Source organism: Elgaria multicarinata, chromosome 20 (assembly GCF_023053635.1).
Source record: "Elgaria multicarinata webbii isolate HBS135686 ecotype San Diego chromosome 20, rElgMul1.1.pri, whole genome shotgun sequence".
NCBI classification, from domain to species: domain Eukaryota; kingdom Metazoa; phylum Chordata; class Lepidosauria; order Squamata; family Anguidae; genus Elgaria; species Elgaria multicarinata.
In genome coordinates this window covers 16,153,602-16,173,470 of record NC_086190.1, presented here as the reverse complement: position 1 = coordinate 16,173,470, position 19,869 = coordinate 16,153,602, and the positions used below count along the sequence as shown (strand labels likewise).

General features: G+C 48.9%; 1 protein-coding gene across 2 annotated transcripts in view; it reads right to left on the bottom strand.

Moving 5' to 3' along the window:
- UBE4B (ubiquitination factor E4B) overlaps positions 1-19,869 on the bottom strand; it is a 63,493-nt gene that overhangs the window by 11,800 nt on the left and 31,824 nt on the right. For both annotated transcript variants that reach the window (XM_063145398.1, XM_063145399.1), the window contains 15 exons: positions 17,609-17,723; positions 17,102-17,185; positions 15,008-15,064; positions 14,709-14,825; positions 12,827-12,925; positions 11,111-11,224; positions 10,106-10,304; positions 8,348-8,486; positions 7,624-7,723; positions 6,497-6,624; positions 5,283-5,381; positions 4,417-4,652; positions 2,564-2,690; positions 980-1,124; positions 129-263 (listed from right to left, as the gene is read on the bottom strand). In XM_063145398.1, coding sequence (XP_063001468.1) covers positions 129-263; positions 980-1,124; positions 2,564-2,690; positions 4,417-4,652; positions 5,283-5,381; positions 6,497-6,624; positions 7,624-7,723; positions 8,348-8,486; positions 10,106-10,304; positions 11,111-11,224; positions 12,827-12,925; positions 14,709-14,825; positions 15,008-15,064; positions 17,102-17,185; positions 17,609-17,723 — 1,894 coding nt within the window. The remainder of the gene's footprint in view (positions 1-128; positions 264-979; positions 1,125-2,563; positions 2,691-4,416; positions 4,653-5,282; positions 5,382-6,496; positions 6,625-7,623; positions 7,724-8,347; positions 8,487-10,105; positions 10,305-11,110; positions 11,225-12,826; positions 12,926-14,708; positions 14,826-15,007; positions 15,065-17,101; positions 17,186-17,608; positions 17,724-19,869) is intronic.

The window sequence follows — 19,869 nt, the reverse complement described above, 5'->3', positions numbered from 1 at the left end:
CTACGCACGTTTAGGCGCCAGCTCCCAACGCCGGCTGGGGAACGCTGGGAGTTGTAGGACTTGTTTTCTGTCTGAACTGGCACAGGATAGCGCCTCAAAGCACAAGATTGCAGTTTATGTATACTCACAGGTCTGAGGAAAGGCTTTTGAACTTGCTTGGTGAGGATATGGAACATGTCAACCGTCTCCGTGGCCAGAGCCAGGTACGAGCGAGACACCCGTTCGTCTTGGGCGAGCTGAGACTGCCGAGCCTGCTGCTGGTCCTAGAAAAGAAGCCGCTGCAGATCAGCTTTGCAGCCCCCGCCCCGAGAAATGCAGCAACCGAGTCTTTGCACCCGTTTTCAGCCACGCCTTTCCTGCGGTTAAAACCGCCCCTCCCGCCACCAGCGCTTAACAGTTGGCATCAACGAGTTTGCGTAAAGGCAAAAAAAGTGTTTAAGAAACCAACGAACAACCTCGTACCACAGCCTAAATCGCGGTAGGGGGACTGTTTCGCCCCCAGGTGCCACCGCTCTCTGGTTCACGCCCCTTTTGGGGGGGGCGGACAGGTGACATCGGGGGGGGGGGCAAGCCCTCCCTCTGAATCCCCCCCTCCTGAAATCATAGCGGAGGAAATCCTTGCTCTGTGCAGAGAGAGGCAGGAGCCATTTCCCCTGCTAGCCCCTGGGGCTCCAGATCCAACAGGAAAACTCTGTGGACGATATTAGTAGGCCCGTGGGCCAGCATTAGTAGGCTGAAGGCTCCCTATTTCTGCCCTACAAGCTCAAGCAGTGTTGGGAGACCCCGGTGCACCCTTTGCTTCCTCCGCTCCGGATGATTTCGCCGTCCATGTATAGGTGCGGTGGGCGAAACCCAAGCCGCACAGGGCCGTCTCTCCATCCCAGAGCGGCCGACGAAACCAACGGGGCTACAGGTTGTTGTGCACTAGCCGAGAAGGGCGAAGAACCCCCCCCCCCCCCAAAAGGAGACAATTCCTCACCCTGGGCAACAAGTCCCAGTGCTCTTTGCTCTTCATCTCCTCCTGCACTTCGTGGATGCGCTTGAGGGACTCCAAGCTCTCGTCCAGCAAGAACGTGGTGTCATTGATCAACATGTTGATGTAGCGGACAAACTGCTTGCCGGAGCTGGGTGGGAGAGAGTTACCACTGAGACGAGTTCCTGGGCCCCCACATAGTAAAAGCAGGGAGACTGTACAGCGCTCCCAGAGAGATCGGGGCGCAGATTCCTGCTCGGTGTTCGTTACTCCTCAACATCAGTTTCCCCCATCGGCAAAACGGGAATAAGGGATCGTCTGGACAGGATTGTTGTTGCGAGGGAAACACGGGATGAAGAGCACCGAGCCCAATTCAAGGTGCTGGTTTTATCCTATAAAGCCTTACAAGGCTTGGGACCACAATACCTGACGGAACGCCTCTCCCGACATGAATATACCCCTACACTGCGCGCAACATCTAAGGTCCTCCTCCGAGTGCCTACTCCGAGGGAAGCTCGGAGGACGGCAACAAGGGAGAGGGCCTTCTCGGTGGTGCCCCCACCAACTGTGGAATGATCTCCCCGATGAGGCTTGCCTGGCGCCAACATTGTTATCTTTCAGGCGCCAGGTCAAGACTTTCCTCTCCTCCCAGGCATTTTTAACAGCATTTAACAACGCTAAGTTAGTTTTCTAACGGACCCCGGAACTGTTGTTTTTAAATGGATACTGTTGTTGTCTTTATGTTTCTGATGGTTTTTAAATTTTGTATACTGTTTAATGTTTACTGTTTTTAACTTTTGTAAACCGCCCAGAGAGCTTCGGCTATGGGGCGGTATATAAATGATGATGATGATGATGATGATGATGATGATGATAATAATAATAATAATAATAATAATAATAATAATAATAATATAACCCCTCTGTACAGCGCATACCCATTCCTTTGGGGACTGCCTTCCTGCCCCTGAGAAGCTATTCCTGCTTTCCCACAGGGAAGGCACAAAGGACACAGAGGTGACGGCATGCAAGCAGCGACAATGGCCTCTCCCCCCGGGGGTGGGGTGGGGGCAGAGGCAGGGAACAGGCCAAGATGCAAGGCAGAGGGAGCTGGGCGGTGTCTTGAATCTCAACAGAGGATTTGTCCATCTAGACCAGTGTTTTCTGCTCTGATTGGCAGCTCCTCTCCAGGATATCTGGCAGAGAGGGGTCTTCCCCTCCACCAATCACCAGGCACTTGGTCGTTTTAACTGGAAATGCCAGAGATTGAACCTGGGGTATTATTTTGATTGACTTGTTACATCTATAGCTACCCTGCCTTTCCTCCAAGGAGCCCAAGGCGGCCTACATGGTCTTCCTCCTCTCCATTTTATCCACGCAACAACCCTGAGAGGTAGGTGAGGCTGAAAGTCAGTGACTGGGCCCAAAGTCAGCCAGTGAGATTCAAAGCTAAGCAGGGACTTGAACCCAGTCTCCAAAGACCCATTCAAGCGCTCTATGCAGGTGCTTCTGTGTCCCACTGAGCTGTGGTCTCCTCCCCACCGGATGAAGCCCTGAGAAGCGCTCTCCACGGAGCTTCTTCTAACTCACTTGAACTCTTCCATGAAGGTGCCGTGGTGAGCGATATTCTGCCACAGGCTTTTGAAGATGGTGCTGATGTGGTAGCGGATGGTAAACTTGTCGTAGAACTCGCTGGTGGCGCCGGTGTGCTCCACATCTGGAGAGGAACGAACAAAGGGGAAAGAAAATTAAATCGATTTCGAATTAGGACGGAAGGAAAGCACACTTGGAAGGAGAAAGGAGGATGCACACCCTGCCCCTCGGGAAGAACGGGAAGAAATACAATCAATCGATCAATCGGTAATAAATAACGCCCAAGCAAGGAGGAGTGGTGGAGGACCGTCTCCTCCAACCTGCGGACCTCCGGACGTTTTAGACCACAACTCTCAGCATTCTGGGCCGCTGGCCATGCGGGCTCAGGCGGAAGGACGTCCAAAGCATCTGGAGGGCACCAGCTTAGGGAAGAATGACCCAGATCACTAGCCAGAGATCTAAGTCAGGGGTGGGCATCCTGTGGCCCTCCAGATGTCTTGGACTTCAACTCCCATCAGCCTTAGAGAGCTCCGGCTATTGGGCAGCATAGAAATGTAACTAATAAATAAATAAGCCAGTGCAGCCAATGGCGAGGGATGATGGGAGTGTGCATACATATGTATTGAAGCTTTCATAGAATCATAGAATAGTAAAGTTGGAAGGGGCCCATAAGGCCATCGAGTCCAACCCCTGCTCAAGGCAGGAATCCACCCTAAAGCATCCCTGGCAGATGGTTGTCCAGCTGCCTCTTGAAGGCCTCTAGTGTGGGAGAGCCCACAACCTCCTTAGGTAACGGGTTCCATTTGTGTGTGTGTGTTATGCTGAATTTCTAGCATGCATGTTTTCTGTTCAATTACCTGTGCGACACTCAGTCTATTTCTGCTTACTTTGTACATTGCCAAATAGCTATTTTTATTACATTGGTTTGTCACTCATTCTCCTATATTTTTGTACAGTTGTATGCTCTGTAGCATCTATTTATTTTTCGGTTCTTATTCAACTGGTACCCTATTGTTATCTTTCGGTAGCATATAGCAGCAACCAGGCACCTCTCCATCCTGCCTGGGTCCAGCTCCAGCTGAGAGCCCCCTCCCTCCTGCTACCAACTGTCTCTGCAGAGGCCACCAACGAGGGAGGAAGCAGCAGCCAGGCACCTCTCCATCGTGCCTGGGTCCAGCTCCAGGTGAGAGCCCCCTCCTTCCTGCTACCAGCTGTCTCTGCTGAACTTTGCAACAAAAATGTAGTGACTGAATTTGCCTATCTTTCACCCCTCCTCCTCCCTCCCAATCCCCTTTCCTTTTGTGTCATGTTTTTTAGATTGTAAGCCTGTCGGCAGGGACTGTCAAATATTTTTGTAAGCCGCTATGAGAGCTTTTTGGCTGAATTGCGAGATAAAAATGCTTAAATAATATAAATAAATATAAGAAGAAAAAATCACTCGTCCAGATTTGCCAGCACTGTGATGTCATACTCTTGGCTTCTCAGATACGACTGAGCGTGCACAACAACTTCTGCCACCAACAGAGGGGGGGAAATTACATCAACAACAACAGAAACAGGCAGGGAGATTACTGTATTCTCAGAGAGATAAAAGCACCCTTGTGATGTTTTGCCCACCTGTGTCGTCTTGGCTTCACCTGAGACACCCACAAGCTACTTGACAGGACTATCCACACCACTAGCACCCAGGACTACATCAATCCCCCCTGTGCCAACGACGTGTGTGAGGCTTTTGCCCTACTGCTGCGGCTATGGGGTGGTATATAAATGTAATCAATCATCATCATTATTATATTCTGCATGGCAGGGAGAGCTTTTGGAGGGCGCCCAACGCAGGGCGAGAAGCCGACCTGTATAAAACTTCATCAGCGACGGGACAAGCAACTTGGTGGAGAGAGGGTGGTTCTCGATCATCTCGAAGAACTTCTGCGTCCGCGGCTGGACAGCCGGGTTGGTCATGAACATCACCTCCACCAGCTTGGCCACCAGGTAGGGGTTCCGGATGTAGTTCTGGTTGCAGAGCATCACGACGAGGAACGTGACGACGTCCTGAGTGCAGGGCTCGTAAAGTACCTGAGGCGAATACCTGAGAAGGGGAGAAGGACATGAGCAGAGCCATGCTGGATCAGACCTGAGGGTCCGGCTAGTTCAGCCTTCCTCAACCTGGGGCGCTCCAGATGTGTTGGACTGCATCTCCCAGAATGCCCCAGCCAGCTGGCTGGGGCATTCTGGGAGATGCAGTCCAACACATATTGTTGGAAGGCTGGTCTAGTCCATCCCTCTGTTCATATGGGGGCTGACCAGGGACCGACAAAGCAGGACACGATGCTACAGCACCCTCCCACCCATGTTCCCCAGTAACTGGTGTATATCGTCTTTATTGCCTCAGAGACTGGAGGTAGCACATCGCCATCACGGCTAGTAGCCATGGACAGCCTTCCTCTCCTCCAGGAACCTATCTAACCCCCTTTGAAAGTTTAAGAGGCGAGATGGATAAACGGATCCTGCCTGCACAACCCTGGCTGCTAAGGGGTGGAAAGTTTTTAGACAGGCCTGCCCTGGGCTTAGAGCTCATGGACAAATGGACAGCCAGCCGTCACAAGCCAAGGACAGCTCAGCTTTCCTCCCAACCTTTGAATAAATACACCGGGATCTGCAGACCCATTGACGAAGACAAAAAAGTTTATCTCTGAAACTTTAAAAAAAAAATACTTACTGTACAATAAAAAACAAAAATTCTGCAACATCTTCGACATAGAACTCAGGCAACGCTGCAAACATTTTCGGGACATCAGGATTTAAAGGCAGCTTTATGCTGTGGACAGGAGACGGGGGAGAGATGGTTTAAACAGAAAGAGCCATGGAAAAGGAATTTCTTTTGGGGGGGGGGTTGCTTATAAACCCTACAAACTTCGGTGTACTTTTGTATGTCCTGTGTAAGTAACACACAAATGAATATTTACTCCGGTATGGCCCCAAACCCACAGTGAATACATTAGATTATATACACTCAAAATACAGAGAGCTAATTCACAACCAATAATGCAGGCAGCCACCCTTCCCCCTCTCTCCATCCCCCCTTCCTTCTCTCTCTCTCTCTCCATCACCCCCTTCCTTCTCTCTCTCTCTCTCTCCACCACCCCCTTCCTTCTCTCTCTCTCTCTCCACCACCCCCTTCCTTCTCTCTCTCTCCACCACCCCCTTCCTTCTCTCTCTCTCTCCACCACCCCCTTCCCTCTCTCTCCATCCCCTTCCCTCTGTCACCCCCTTCCCCCTCTCTCTCTCCACCACCCCCTCCCTCTCTCTCCGCCACCCCCCTTCCCTCTCTCTCTTTGCCACCCCTTCCCTCTCTCTCCACCACCCCCTCCCTCTCTCTGACACCTCCTTCTCTCTCCCTCTCCTACTGAGCAGAGTGCCAGAGAAGGGACAGATGACTCTCGCAAAAGAGGCAAGGCTAAGGTGCAAGGGTAAAATACAATATATACCAGCATATTTAAGCTTAAAGCTCTTAATGCCAGTACCGAAACCACCGGAGAGGCACTTCAGCCTTTTAGAAGGAGAAAAACGTGCGGAAGTCATGAAATTGCCAAACAACCACTGATTGGGCTGGGTGGGAAATGTGATGGGCCGCGAGATTTGGCCCATTGGCCTGAGGTGGAAAACCCCTGCCAATCGCTCGAGAAATTATTCATCACAAACGCGAAGCAGAGAAGCAGCGGAGACAGTCAAGATGAAGCCTTGCTTCTCCTTCACAGGGTCGTTCCAAAGGGCAAAACGGCCGCCTGGCAAACTGCCTTCCTAAGAGGCGGCGTTTTAAAAGATTTTTAAAGATTTATTTGGGCCGGACGCCCGTTGCTAATTGACCAAAGCTAGCTAGCCTCTCTCGGCTGGCAGGGAAAGCCCGGGAGGAGGGGAGGGGGGGGGACTCACTCGGGATAGGCAGGGTCGATGATCCGAAGCACGAGCTGGATGACCGTGCTGTAGAAATTCAGGCACCTCCGCAGGAAATTCTCGTCGAGCAGTCCGGCATCTGCACATGCTTTGCACCGCACCAGTTTCTGCGCAAGGAATTGCAACGCCAACGTTAAGGCCGAAGCGTGGACGCGAAAGGCCAAAGGGCGCCCACGTTCAGCGAGCGGATCTCCAGGGCGGAAGTTTCTGGCTTTGGACGAAATGGCAGGGCCAAAAAGAGGATGCCCAACGGAACGTCCACGACGGACCAAGAACCCAGATAACCCTGCTGGATCAGAGCGGGATGACAATGGGACCCCATGACCCAGGGAGGTGGTGGGCTCTCCCACCCTAGAGGCCTTCAAGAGGCAGCTGGACAAGCATCTGTCAGGGATGCTTTAGGGTGGATTCCTGCCTTGAGCAGGAGGTTGGACTCGATGGCCTTGTAGGCCCCTTCCAACTCTACTATTCTATGATTCTACCCCAGCATCCTGCTTCCAACAGAGGACAGCCAAATACCTCTGGGAAGCGCACAGACAAGGAGGAAGGCAAGAGCTAAGAATAGAGAGTCTCCAGATTTTCCGATAGCTTTCCAAATCATAAAACTAACCCACAGGGAAGAAAAATATCTGACAGAAATCACCACCACTACCCCGGCTTTCGCAAAGTTCTTACTAGCCTGCGATTCCAGACAATGCCATCCAACTTTAGAGAGGGGAGATTCAAAAACATCCCTAGAGAACAGCGTTTATGTATTTGTGGCGACCAAGCAGTAGAGGATACAGTTCATTATGTTCTATACAGTAAACTATACAACACCCTTAGGGATAAACATCTAGCGAGATTTCTGGCTTCAATGACTCATTATACAGATCTGGATAAAATTGGCTACCTATTCACAAACACAGCAAAATCCATCCTGTTAAACCTGGCTTGTTTTGTGGTGAAGGCAGCAAAAATTAGGAAAGCTTTAGTGACCCCTGATGATAACGAAGATTACTGGTAAAAAATCCCAGCACCATATATGGTGTTTTATATGGCACCATATATGGCATCCGGAGCATGGAGGCCAAGCAGCTGGCGCCCCCCTGAACACGGCTACGAACCTTGAGTTGGGTTTTGCACCGCTTCAGCATTTCGCGATGCCGCGTGGCCAGAGGAGAATCCTTCCACTGGCTTTCGTTGTTTTTCAGATCCTCCACAGTCCTGCAAAAACCAGACAAGGGAAAATAAACACACCGAGCGCAAAAGGGCGAAGGCGGAGAAGCGCAAAGAGTGACCCTTGTCCGTTCAGAAAGTGACAGGACATACCGACAGGACAACCTCAAATACTTAAAAGGTTGTCACACAGAGGAGGGCCAGGATCTCTTCTTGATCCTCCCAGAGTGCAGGACACGGAATAACGGGCTCAAGTTAAAGGAAGCCAGATTCCAGCTGGACACCAGGAGAAACTTCCTGACTGTTAGAGCAGTACAATGGAATCAGTTACCTAGGGAGGTTGTGGGCTCTCCCACACTAGAGGCCTTCAAGAGGCAGTTGGACAACCCTCTGTCAGGGATGCTTTAGGGTGGATTCCTGCATTGAGCAGGGGGTTGGACTCGATGGCCTTTTAGGCCCCTTCCAACTCTACTATTCTATGATTCTTTTTAATTTTCCTACGAAATAGATGTACTTCCTTCACTTTTCTCACTATAAACAAAGATTATCTGGGGGTTCACTGGACAACCTGCATTTAGTATCTCCTGTCGCTTTTATCTCCCAATTCTGGGCAGTCCTTTTTTTAACAACGCAGGCCCAACCACCGATGGCACAGCAATGCAACTTTCTTACCTGTTGAGTTCCCGGATGGCCCTCAACCGACGGATGTACCGGCGACAGCTCGGTAGGATGGAGAGGTGGTGAGCATGGAGGGTCAGGAAGAAGCATTCGGTTGGGAATTTCGGCTCAGAAAAGAGAGACAGATCCCTAGCTGGGGAAACAGAAGGGAAATGAAAAGGGGTGGGGGAAGCGAGAAGATGAGGAAGTATTTCAAGACTTTATTTAGTCTCTCAACCAAAGTTAGAAAACATCTCTGGGACACATTGAGGGATCTGATGTGCCGGCTTGATACATTCGGTGCCTACAAGTCTCACAGCAGTGGCAGGTAGAGCGCATCAATGCCCCTGCGGTCTAAATAGCAGCTGGCGGACACTGCTGGCATTGGTGCAAGCAGCGCAAGGGAAGCAGCATAGGCAAACAACACTATGCAACTTATGGGGCCCGTTAAGACGACACACCTAAGCCGTGGTTAGGGCCGTGCAAACCCTTTTGCAGCAAGCGCTTAGTGAGTGTGCTTAAACCGGGGTTATGTAGCCAGCATGATTTGGAACGGTTCACCTGACGCACTAAATCATGGTCCACCCGACATAGCTAAGCCATCATGTTTAGCTCAAAACGCTTCGTCATCATGGTTTAGTGCGTTGTGTGAACAGGGCCATTAAAAAGGTGCGCTGTAAACAGCCGGTCCACGCTTCAGAAACAAAATGACGATGGCGCTGGTGGGTAGTGTGTGTGTGTGTGTGTGTTCTAATGATTTTAAAGAAGTCTTAAGAAACAAAATAAAAATCAGAAAGTGAGAGGAACCAGGCAGGGAGCAAGAGAAGGGTCCATAGGCTCAAGATAAAGGAAGCCAGATTCCAGCTGGACATCAGGAAAAACTTCCTGACGGTTAGAGCAGTACGACAATGGAATCAGTTACCTGGGGAGGTTGTGGGCTCTCCCACACTAGAGGCCTTCAAGAGGCAGCTGGACAACCACCTGTCAGGGATGCTTTAGGGTGGATTCCTGCCTTGAGCAGGGGGTTGGACTCGATGGCCTTGTAGGCCCCTTCCAACTCTGCTATTCTATGATTCTATGACTGTCTCTTGCACTTGGTTTTGGTTGGTGACTCTTGGGGTTCTGATAAAAAACAGAACACCAAACAGAGCCGATAAACCTGACGTCCACAAACCCCAGACCTAGATGATCTTGGGGGGAAATTCTGAATAGCAATCTCCAATATGATGCCCACTGGCACAAAATGTACCGGCGGGCATTTCTCCTGGCACCTGCCCCTCTAGATGTTTGTTTTATTTCTTAAGATTTTTTTTAAAATAAAGTAATTGTTTGCTTATTTTAATGTGTTTTGTTTTCTTTTTCCGGGGAGGCTAGCACGCAGCAAAGGAAAAGGCTACTCTGCAGTGCCATGTTTATCTGGGTTCAAAGTATGTTTTTGTGTTCAGGAGTTTAGACACACACACACACACCCCACCTCTGACCTGTACCTGAGCAAACTTTTCTTTCGGTCTCACCAACGTACCTTCCGTGAAATGAGTTAGTTTGACAAGCTGTGCCCACACGGCAACCCTTTTGGGAACGGGCAAGGCCTCACTTGCAGCCATTTTGTGAGAGTCCCCGTGACCCTCCCAACACTTCCCATGTGCCCCCACCCCATGCAAAAAACGTTGGGGGGGTCCCAGCTCCAAATGCCATTTGCTAAAACCAACTCTGGGATTTGTTTTTTGCCTGTAAAACCGTGAATGACAACAGCGCAAAGGGGCTGGAACTCACACAGCTCAGCCATCCAGCTGCCGACGTCTTCCATGGTTGCTTTCACTCGGGTTTCGTCTGCCGGGAGCACAATGCGGCAACGGGGGTGGAAGATGTAGGAGGGATCGACCGTCTCAAGCTTGATCTTAGTGCTCAGCTGCTGCAGCACCCAGAGGAAGTTGAGCATAAAGCCGTCCGTAGACACCAACCGGTCGTCCGTCTGCAAGTCCGAGAAAGCAAAGCCAACGCTATGAAGATACAGGAAAACCCTCCGGAAGAAGGACAGCAACGCATCTTAAAGAGGGCCCAAGAGCACTCCCAATAAACCTGCCGGTCTACTTAGACTGGACGTCCACAACCTGGTGCCTTCCGGTTGTTTTGGACTTCAACTCCCATCAGCCCAGACAGCATGATGGGAGCTGCAGTGAAAAACATCCAAAGAGCACCAGGTTTAAACTCTCCCACTGAAAACCAAAGGGCTTCACGTGGGCCTGCGAAACTTTGCCAACAGCTTTGACGACGCCAGCTTCGTGTAACTTGCACGTACCAGGATCCCTTCGCCTGCTGCCTGGATCCACTGCCCACTTCTCCTTTCCGCTACACCCGCCCTCCTCGCCTTCTTTTGGGAGGCAGCGGAAACATAGGGAAGGTGGTTTGGGAAAGGTGGTTTTGGAAGAGGAGGAAAAGTAATGGGTTCACCAACACCCAAGCGTGGGAGAAGAAAAGAGAACGTTCTCAGGCATCAGGGGAGGCAGGGCAGAAAGGAACAGAAAGAAGAATGAAAGGAAGAAGTCAAGGTGAGGGGGAAGGTTGGCAACAGGTAAGGAAATAGTGCTGAGACGCAGGGGCTGACCATTGAAAACAGTGATGACTAGAGACTTGATCAGAGGAATTCAATGCAGAGCGAGCCCTAAGCAGAGAGGGACTACGACATGTCCAGAGGAACAGGAGGGTGGGGGAAGTTTAGGATTCTCAGCTGACTCAAGAGGGGGGCACTGGAAAGGTGGGGCGGTCGCCACTTTTCACCTGCATCTGGGCCTTCTTCATGTTGGCATTGACCACGGCTGCCATGTAGCTGAGAGCCGCCTCCCGGGTTTCTCCGTTGAGTAGAAGGCTATGTAGGATCTTGAACAGCTCTTGCTGAAACGTTTACAGGAAACAAAGGAAAGTACGTCACCGAGCAGTTATAGAGCAGGCCCCGGAGCAAGGGTGTCGAACGCCTCCCAGCCCGAAGGCTGGATTCAACTTCAGAGATGCTCTCGGGGGCCACGGCCTGGTGGTGGGCGTGGCCAAAGGCAAAAGGGGGAGGGGCAAAATATTTTTTTAAAAAAATGCCGGCATCTTTTAGCTTGACGCTCTTGTTGCCGGCCTCTCAGCCGCAGAAGAAGCATTTCAATCTTTTAGAATGGGGGACGGGACCATGCAAGAGCCAATGATCAGCGGACAGGAGCCAAGGGGTGTGACTCTCTGGGGAACCGCGGAGGGAAAGATTGGGGCCCTCTTTGGGACGGATTTGGCCCACAGGCCTGAGGTTCTGCACCCTTGCCTTCGAGCTTCACTGGCTAAGCCTCTCCCACTCTATTCATAGAATCATAGACTAGGAGAGTTAGAAGGGGTCTTCTGAGGCCATCGAGTTCAACCCCCTGCTCAAAGCAGGAATCCACTTTAAAGCATCCCTGACAGATGGCTGTCCAGCTCCCTCTTGAAGGCCTCTAGTGTGGGAGAGCCCACGGCCTCCCAAGGTCATTGGGTCCATTGTCGTACTGCTCTAACCGTCAGGACGCTTTTCCTGATGTCCAGCCGGAATCTGGCCCCACCGCAACCCTCTTATAACTTTTTGAAAGGAACCTCCTAAATTCGACTTTGCAAAACTCAAGATTGTGACTTTTAATAGACTCATCAGTAGTAGTAGTTGTTGTTATTATTATTTCTATACTGCACCATAGCCAAAGCTCTCTGGGCGGTTTACATAAGATTAACACAATTAAAAATAATACACAAAATTTAAAACCACAAAAACATGCCACATACACAAAAAATATATCTAAAAACAACTATAAACAGCTTTAAGACAAATCCCAGCCTTCCTCAACCTGGTTTCCCTCCAGACATTTGGGAATTCAACTCCCATCAGCCCCAGTCAGCATGGCCCATGGTCAAGAATGCTGGGAGTTGTAGTCCAAAAACAAGTTCTAAGGTCCCAGGGTTTGGGGAAGGTCGGATTAATATATTCCACTCAACTAAATCAGAATAGTTTCTTTTCAAAGTATTCATTATTTTAACACAGTGTTTGTATTCTGCTGTTCCCTGCTCTGAAATTTTTGGATGTGGTGCAGTCTGACAATATTGTCAATAAATAAATAAAAACGATGTCTCTGACTAACGAGGCAGCACTTTTTAAAATGCAAATTGCTTTTTAAAACGGCAGGCGGCAGGCGCCAAGGACGTGCTCAAAGATGGAAGGTCTCAAATGGTGCAAGAGTGCCAACCTTCCCCCAACCTGGTGCCCTCCAGATGTGATGGACTACAACTCCCATCATTCCAAGCCAACATGGCCAGGGGTTGGGGGAAGGCAGCCCCATGACAGAAACTAAGGCGTGGGCCCTTTTCCCATCAAAACAACAGTTTCATACACATGCAAGTAATTATTTGTTGATAACTGGGATTTCTCTAACTGGCCCATGAGCCCAGAGAGAATTACTCAGCTAAGAGAAAGCAGCCCTTTCGCTGCAGAACACCTACCCGGGCGGATTCCAGGTAATGCTGCAAAGATTGGCTAACCACCCGGGTGTTTTCCAGGGTGATGGCAGGACCGGAGAAATATTTTTCGACTACTCGAGGCTGCAAGGAGGAACAAAAGAGAGGTGAACAAGCGACAGTGAATAGGGTGCGTTCACACTGCACCTTTAAGTTTCGCAAAAACTGAATTTCCCCCTTGTAGTGGGTAGATTTACTGCTGGTTAGTGTCGTGTTTCTCAGAACACTCCTGCTTTCCATGGGAGGCAAATGACGAGGCCTGCTAAGTAATCCACAAAGCTTTTATTAAGCAAGAAACGTCTCTTCTACCTCTTGGAAACGTCCCCCTAGGCAAAACTATGCAAACGAAGCAATTGTCCATTCAAGAAGAATAGGAAGCCACTTCTCAAATGCCCATAACTTCAGAGTGCCTGGTGCGGAGGCAGGTTCTGGCGCAATCCTAGTCGGACTTTCTCACACCTTCCTTCCGCCCCGTGCGTTTGAGCTTCCGGCGGACCCTAGCATCAGCTAGCTTGTTGGGATGCTCTCCTCCGTAAGAAACCTCACTTCCCACTGAGTGTGTAGGATTTAGCCTTGAGGAGATAAGCTCTGGAGGGGGCTGACTCCCAGCTGGGGAATCGCCCGTGAGAGCTTCCTCCCCCACTGGTCCAGGCTGGCTGGTGTCTGGCGCTGCATCTTCTAGTTCTGAATCTGATTCTGACTGATTACCTGAAACATCTTCTCCCAAAACAGGGGCAGTAGGGTTAGCCATGACAGTTGCCCCGGTGCAAGTTACTCCTTGTTCACCCTGCAGCGCAGGCAGAGTGACGAAAACTTATACAGCTACTTTTCTCCGCCTGAACCCCTTGTTTGGATGGCGGGAGGGTGTGTGGGGGGGTGCTCTTTTCTCCTTCATTTACCCTTGGAATTTTGGTTGCTCATTTTTAGAAGGAACAACTACGGGAGGAAGTCCTGACGTCTCTGAACACTTCCAAAAACATAAACCTAGCAAGGAGCACCTGCTTTGTATACAGAAGGTGCCAGGTGGAATCCCTGCATCTCCTGGAGGTCTCCAATGTGTTGCCTGTAGCTGCCTGCCGATTTTATTTCTTAAGGTATTATTATTATTTTAAAATGAAACTGGGAGGCTGGCATGCATGTTGCAAAGCCAAGTGCTGCCCTCCAGTGCCAGTAAATCGCCGTGCGTCAATGCCATGCGTTTGTGCCCATTGGACAGTTCTCTTTTGTGATAGGCTACCTAGGCCGATAGCCATATTGGTATTTTCTGACAGTCTAGGTTTATAATTTTATTTCATACTCTTAAAATTGAACATCTAACATAGTGATTATTAAATTCCACATAGACCTTAGCTTTCTCATACCACAGGTAACCATGCCACCCAAACCTCAATTCATGTCCTTCAAGCTCCAATCATCGTCTGTTTTCCAACAGTACCCATTCTTTCATCCAAACCAAGCAACAGGCATAGACATACAATTTCAGATCCGGTAACCCCAGACCTCCTCTTTGGTCAGGTTCACAAGAGCGATTTTGTGTTTGGAGCTCAGACGTGCCCACCTCTGCTTTGGACTGAGGTTCTTGGGCAAGTGACTTTTCTTTGAGTTTCACCAGATTGCCTTCTGGGAAAGGAGTGTTTCTGCAACCAGCCATGCCCACCATTTTGTGAGACCCTCAAAATTCCAAGTGTGCCCATCGACCCAAAAAAGGTTGGGCGTTCCTGAGTTAAAGGGAGATCACACGTGCCTGGATTGGGAAAGTCCATCCAGGTAAGCCAAATTTGTTTTGATTTGGTAAAAACGCAGCTAATTTTTTTAAAAAAAGCATCTTTGCTGTTTTGGTCTCTTGATCTCTTTGCTCCACACTTACATCATCTTCCGCAAAGACGGAGAGACTGAAGAAAGCCCCAAGGTAAGAGAGTCTTTGCAGCTCCCGGCCCATCCCGGGGCTTAGGGATTTTGGCAGCCACAAAGGCAAAGACACAACCTGCGGAGACAAGAGAGCGACAAGAAATGACTCATACGGGTGTCGGGCGCTTTAAATGGTTCTGCTTATCGTGCCTCGCTGGAATCCCAGTAATTCAAGCACCATAAAAGCAGGGAGAGTCAAAGGGTGGGTTTAAATAAATAAATAAAAAATGCCACACAGCTGTAAGGTTTTCCACTTACCAAGCTACACACGGGATGCGACTTCCCAAACTTGATTTCACATAGCTCGCCTAATGCCTAGATGCAAACACAAAGAGGAATAAAATGGCTCAGAGCCCATGGCTAGGCAGCTGCTTGGGCTGACTCATGAAGGAGACCCATCCCGAACCAAGGAGCCATTTCGTGAACGGGCAAGCCCCACCCCACCCCCACGGCAGCCATTTTGTGAGAGAGCCCATGACACTCCCTCAAAAATTCCACACGTGCCCACCGACCCAAAAAGGTTTGAGGGTCTGGGTAAGGAGGTGGTTGTGCTTTTATATTGTGGTTTTATATCATAGAATCATAGAATAGCAGAGTTGGAAGGGGCCTAAAAGGCCATCTAGTCCAACCCCCTGCTCAGTGCAGGAATCCACCCTAAAACATCCCTGACAGATGCTTGTCCAGCTGCCCCTTGAAGGCCTCTAGTGTGGGAGAGCCCACAACCTCACCAGGCAACTGATTCCATTGTCGTACTGCTCTAACAGTCAGGAAGTTTTTCCTGATGTCCAGCCGGAATCTGGCTTCCTTTAACTTGAGCCCGTTATTCCGTGTCCTGCACTCTGGGAGGATCGAGAAGAGATCCTGGCCCTCCTCTGTGTGACAACTTTTTAAGTATTTGAAGAGTGCTCTCATGTCTCCCCTCCATCTTGTTTTTAGACTGTTTGTTTTATGCTTTGAATGGTTTTAATTTTGGTGAACCGCTATTTTTGTGAATAGCTTCAGCTATTAGGCGGTATAAAAATGCAATAAATAAATAAATAAATCTGGTGACCACAGTAGTGGTGGGCAAACTCCGAAACGGGCATTCAATGGCAGTGAATGGATCAATTGTTCTTCACACACACCAAAGCCTTTGTCTTTGCAATTAAGAGCAGAGAAGTTGTTAGATGAATGCTGAGAACCCAGAACAAAAAGAACCTTATCTGCATCTTCGAAAAGGCCCAGGCGCGCAGGGCAGAATGGAATAAAAGGAACTACAAAGAGGGGACTGTGGACAACGTACCACACACTTCACATCTCCTGGGGTGTGTTGCGACATAAATGAACCAACCCCTCCCTTTGGGTAATTCTCTGCACTGTTAGCGTTTTACAGACTTGGAGGGAGGGACCTATTACCGTATTTCTTCGATTGTAAGACACCATTGATTGTAAGACGCACACTAATTTCAGTACCACCAACAGAAAAAAAAACCCCCCTAAGATTCTAAGATGCACCCCATTTTTAGAGATGTTTATATGGGGGGGGGGGAAATGCGTCTTAGAATCGAAGAAATAGGGTAATAATATTTAACACTTGTATAACACTTTCAAATGTTCAAAGTGCTTAACCTCATTATCTAGTTGTCATTCTTACAACCCGCTTGCAAGCTAACAGCAACCAAGACTCTTGTGGCGCCTTAAAGACGAGCCAATTTATTCCGTATCCAACCCTCTTTTAAAGCCATCCAAATTGGTGGCCGTAACTACATCTTGTGGTAGCGAATTCCATAGTTTGACTCTGCGCTGTGTGAAGAAGTCCTTCCTTTTATTTGTCCTGAATCTCCTACCTAAAAGATCCAGTTGTAATGTCCCACTCAAGCCGTGTTGCCATACACTTGGAACAACTGAACACAGGAATCACACGACCAGCAAACGCAAGAGGTTTCAGGGTGTGGGTGGGTATCAAGGACCTCCGCCCAGCTCCAACCACATCTACCTTTCTTCTCAAGCCTGACAGCTTGATTCTTCTGTGAACTGCATCCTACTAAATCTGTAAGACTACCTCTCAGTGGTGGTGGTATATCTGTGGGTAGGACTGTACCACTTCAGAATGCTGACATGATCGAGTCTTCTTTGAAAACAAATCCCTGCACACTGTAAGCTAGCATATAAATGAGAAGGCTATACCAGAATCCATCTGCTGGGTTTTTACATTCAGGGATCTCCACCCCCATAACCCCCGGTACGGAGAAGTATTCCAGTAGCAGCAGTGTGAAGCAACACAGGTCTCTTCAGTGAGAAATAAGCTGTTGTCAACTACCAGCGTCTGGTCTAGGAAGCAACAGCAGGGGGAAATTAAGGAATGCTACTCACCATAAGGGGGTATTTAAAGTTGTCACTATCAAGGGAACACTCTTTTGAAGCAAGAGCCAGGCCTTGTAAAATGGGGGTAAATATCTGTAGAAAGAAAGAGAGAGAGAGAGAAAAGAATCATGCTTCCTGTATTTTCTAATGTAGGAGGGCAAGGCTAAACAAGGTCAATTTCTATCCAGTCTCTGTTTATGTATGATCTAGTGAAAGAACGGCCTCACAGCAGCCTCTGTCACTAAAAATATAACCATGTTGGCGCCAGGCAGGCCTCATCGGGGAGATCATTCTACAGTTGGGGGGCCGCCACAGAGAAGGCCCTCTCCCTTTAAAAAATACTTCAGTTAAGTACATAAATGCATTTTAAGTTATGAAGGAACCACTGTAGGCTATGCTGAGGAGCGTGTCCAAGACATCCAGAATAGCCAAAGAAGAACAAGGCGCTTGCAGACCTCCTGGGCTCAAGCTCCTGCAGATCTGGGGCTGCTAGCGAGAGACAGACAAGTCACTTACTTGTTTGAACACCTCTTCATCCTGGTGGGTCGTCCTCACCAGCTCTTGGATGAAGCCAAACGGGAGATTCCTACAGAGCATGTACGGGACTAGCAAAGACTGTTGCTGCAATGACCTTAAGCAACACAAAGAGAGAGACGTGAGGATGAGGAACACATTGGGGGAAGGACAGCAAGAATGTGGTAAACCAGAGAGAGAAGCTGGAAAGGGTAGTTGGTGGCAGGGGTCAGATACCTACTTTTGTGAACCACCCAGAGAGCTTCGGCTATTGGGCGGTATAAAAATGTAATAAATAAATAAATTATTTCTTTTATTTAAAATACTTCTAGGCCACTTTTCAGGCGGGAGCTTCCCCAAGGCGGCAAGCCATAAAAGGGAGATGATAAAATTAATTTAAAAAGGAATTGGTCATAAAAGGAGCGAAAGGTCCACAAAACACTGGACCCGTTCAGAAGATGCCTTAAACCACGGCTTTCACCACGCTGAATAAGGCTTTTTGCCTTAGTCACCGTGGTTAAAGCCATGGTTTAAGATGTCTTCTGAACACGGCCTGGCTTTCTGGCTTGACCACCGTAGTGAAAGCCGTGATTTAAGGCGTCTTCTGAACGGGGCCATTGAATACCACTGTAAGACAGAACCTACAACACAATTGGAGCTGCAACTTAGTCTGATAAAACATAATCAGGGGAAAGCCGAAGTAAAGTAGGGAGTCTCCAGGGTCTTCTTAAAGGCTTGCAAGGATTGGGCTTGGTGGACCCCTGATGGTGACTTATACCAGAGGTGCGGGGCCACTGTGAAAAAGGTCCTCTCTGGTGTGGTCACCCACCTAACTGTCCTCACAGGAGGGCACGTGGGAAGGGTGTCTCTTGCTGATCCTAAAGCGTGGGCAGGCTGATAAGGGCGAAAGCGGTCAAGTAATTTGGCCCCAAACCTCTCCACCGTGCCTGGGTCCAGCTCCAGCTGAGAGCCCCCTCCCTCCTGCTGTCAACTGTAACTGCTGAACTTTCCAACTAAGATTGCAGTGCCTGAATTTGCTTTCCATTTCCCCCTCCTCCTCCTCCCTCCCAATCCCCTTTCCTTTTGTGTCATGTCTTTTAGATTGTAAGCCTGTGGGCAGGGACTGTCAAGAAATACTTTTGTAAGCCGCCGTGAGAGCCTTTTTTGGCTCAATGGCGGCATAAAAATCCTTAAATAAATAAATAAATAAACCATGCAAGGTTTTAAAGGACAAAAGCTGTACTTTAAATTCAGCTCGGAAACACATCAGCAACGAGTGCAGCCAGCATATTTTTTTAAAAACCCACCCACTGAAGACTTGCAGGTTATATTTTAGTCAAGTCAATCGCTGGGTTGTCACAGATCAATGGCTACTGCATCTCAGAGAGCAAATCAACATTGCAAACTTGCATAAAGTTACATGTTGGGGCTTCCCCTAGAGCAGTGGTTCCCAAAGTGGGCGGTACTGCCACCATGGGGGCGGTGGGATTGCATAGGGGGGCGTTAAGAGGCAGGGGAGCGCTTGAGGTGGTCTTTTCCGTACCAGGAGTTTTGGTTACAGAAGGAAATTTCTGATCGCTCTCCTGCACTATGGAGAGTGGTTCAGAAGCTCCTGGTTGCATTTCCAACATCATATTTGGTGGAATGTGGTTTTAGTGTGGTCTGCCTACTTCTCTCCAAGCAAAGAAATCGACTCCAGATTGCTAAACGTGGTGATTTAAGACTCACGTTAAGTGACTTTAAACCAGACATTGGGAAACTGGTATCACTTCATCAAGCCCATCCATCACATTAGGAATTTACAGAATTGTGAGGTACTTTACCCTAGTTACTAAATGTGATTATCTATCTAATAGTCTTGCTAAATGACTATCAGACTTTGAAAAGATGATATCACAGGATCAAATTCACCAATTAGGTTTAATTGAATAAACTGAAAAAATGTAATTGGATTTTGAATAAATATTCAATGAATTGTTACTGTTTTGAATTTTATTGTTATTATCTTCCTTAGCAGGTCGTTGAAAACCGCTATTCTGAATAATGATTTTTACAGGGTAGGGTAGGGGGCGCTGGGCATGAGTTTGTGGAACCAAGGGGGCGGTGACCTGAAAAAGTTTGGGAACCACTGCCCTAGAGAATCCGATAAGCATGAGCAGGGGATATATTTCACAGCACGCTGAAAGCACATCCTAATGTCACTTTGCTGGTGACGTCAAAGACAGAAGTGGGGGGGGGGAAGGAACTGCCTGCCGCCTTCCATG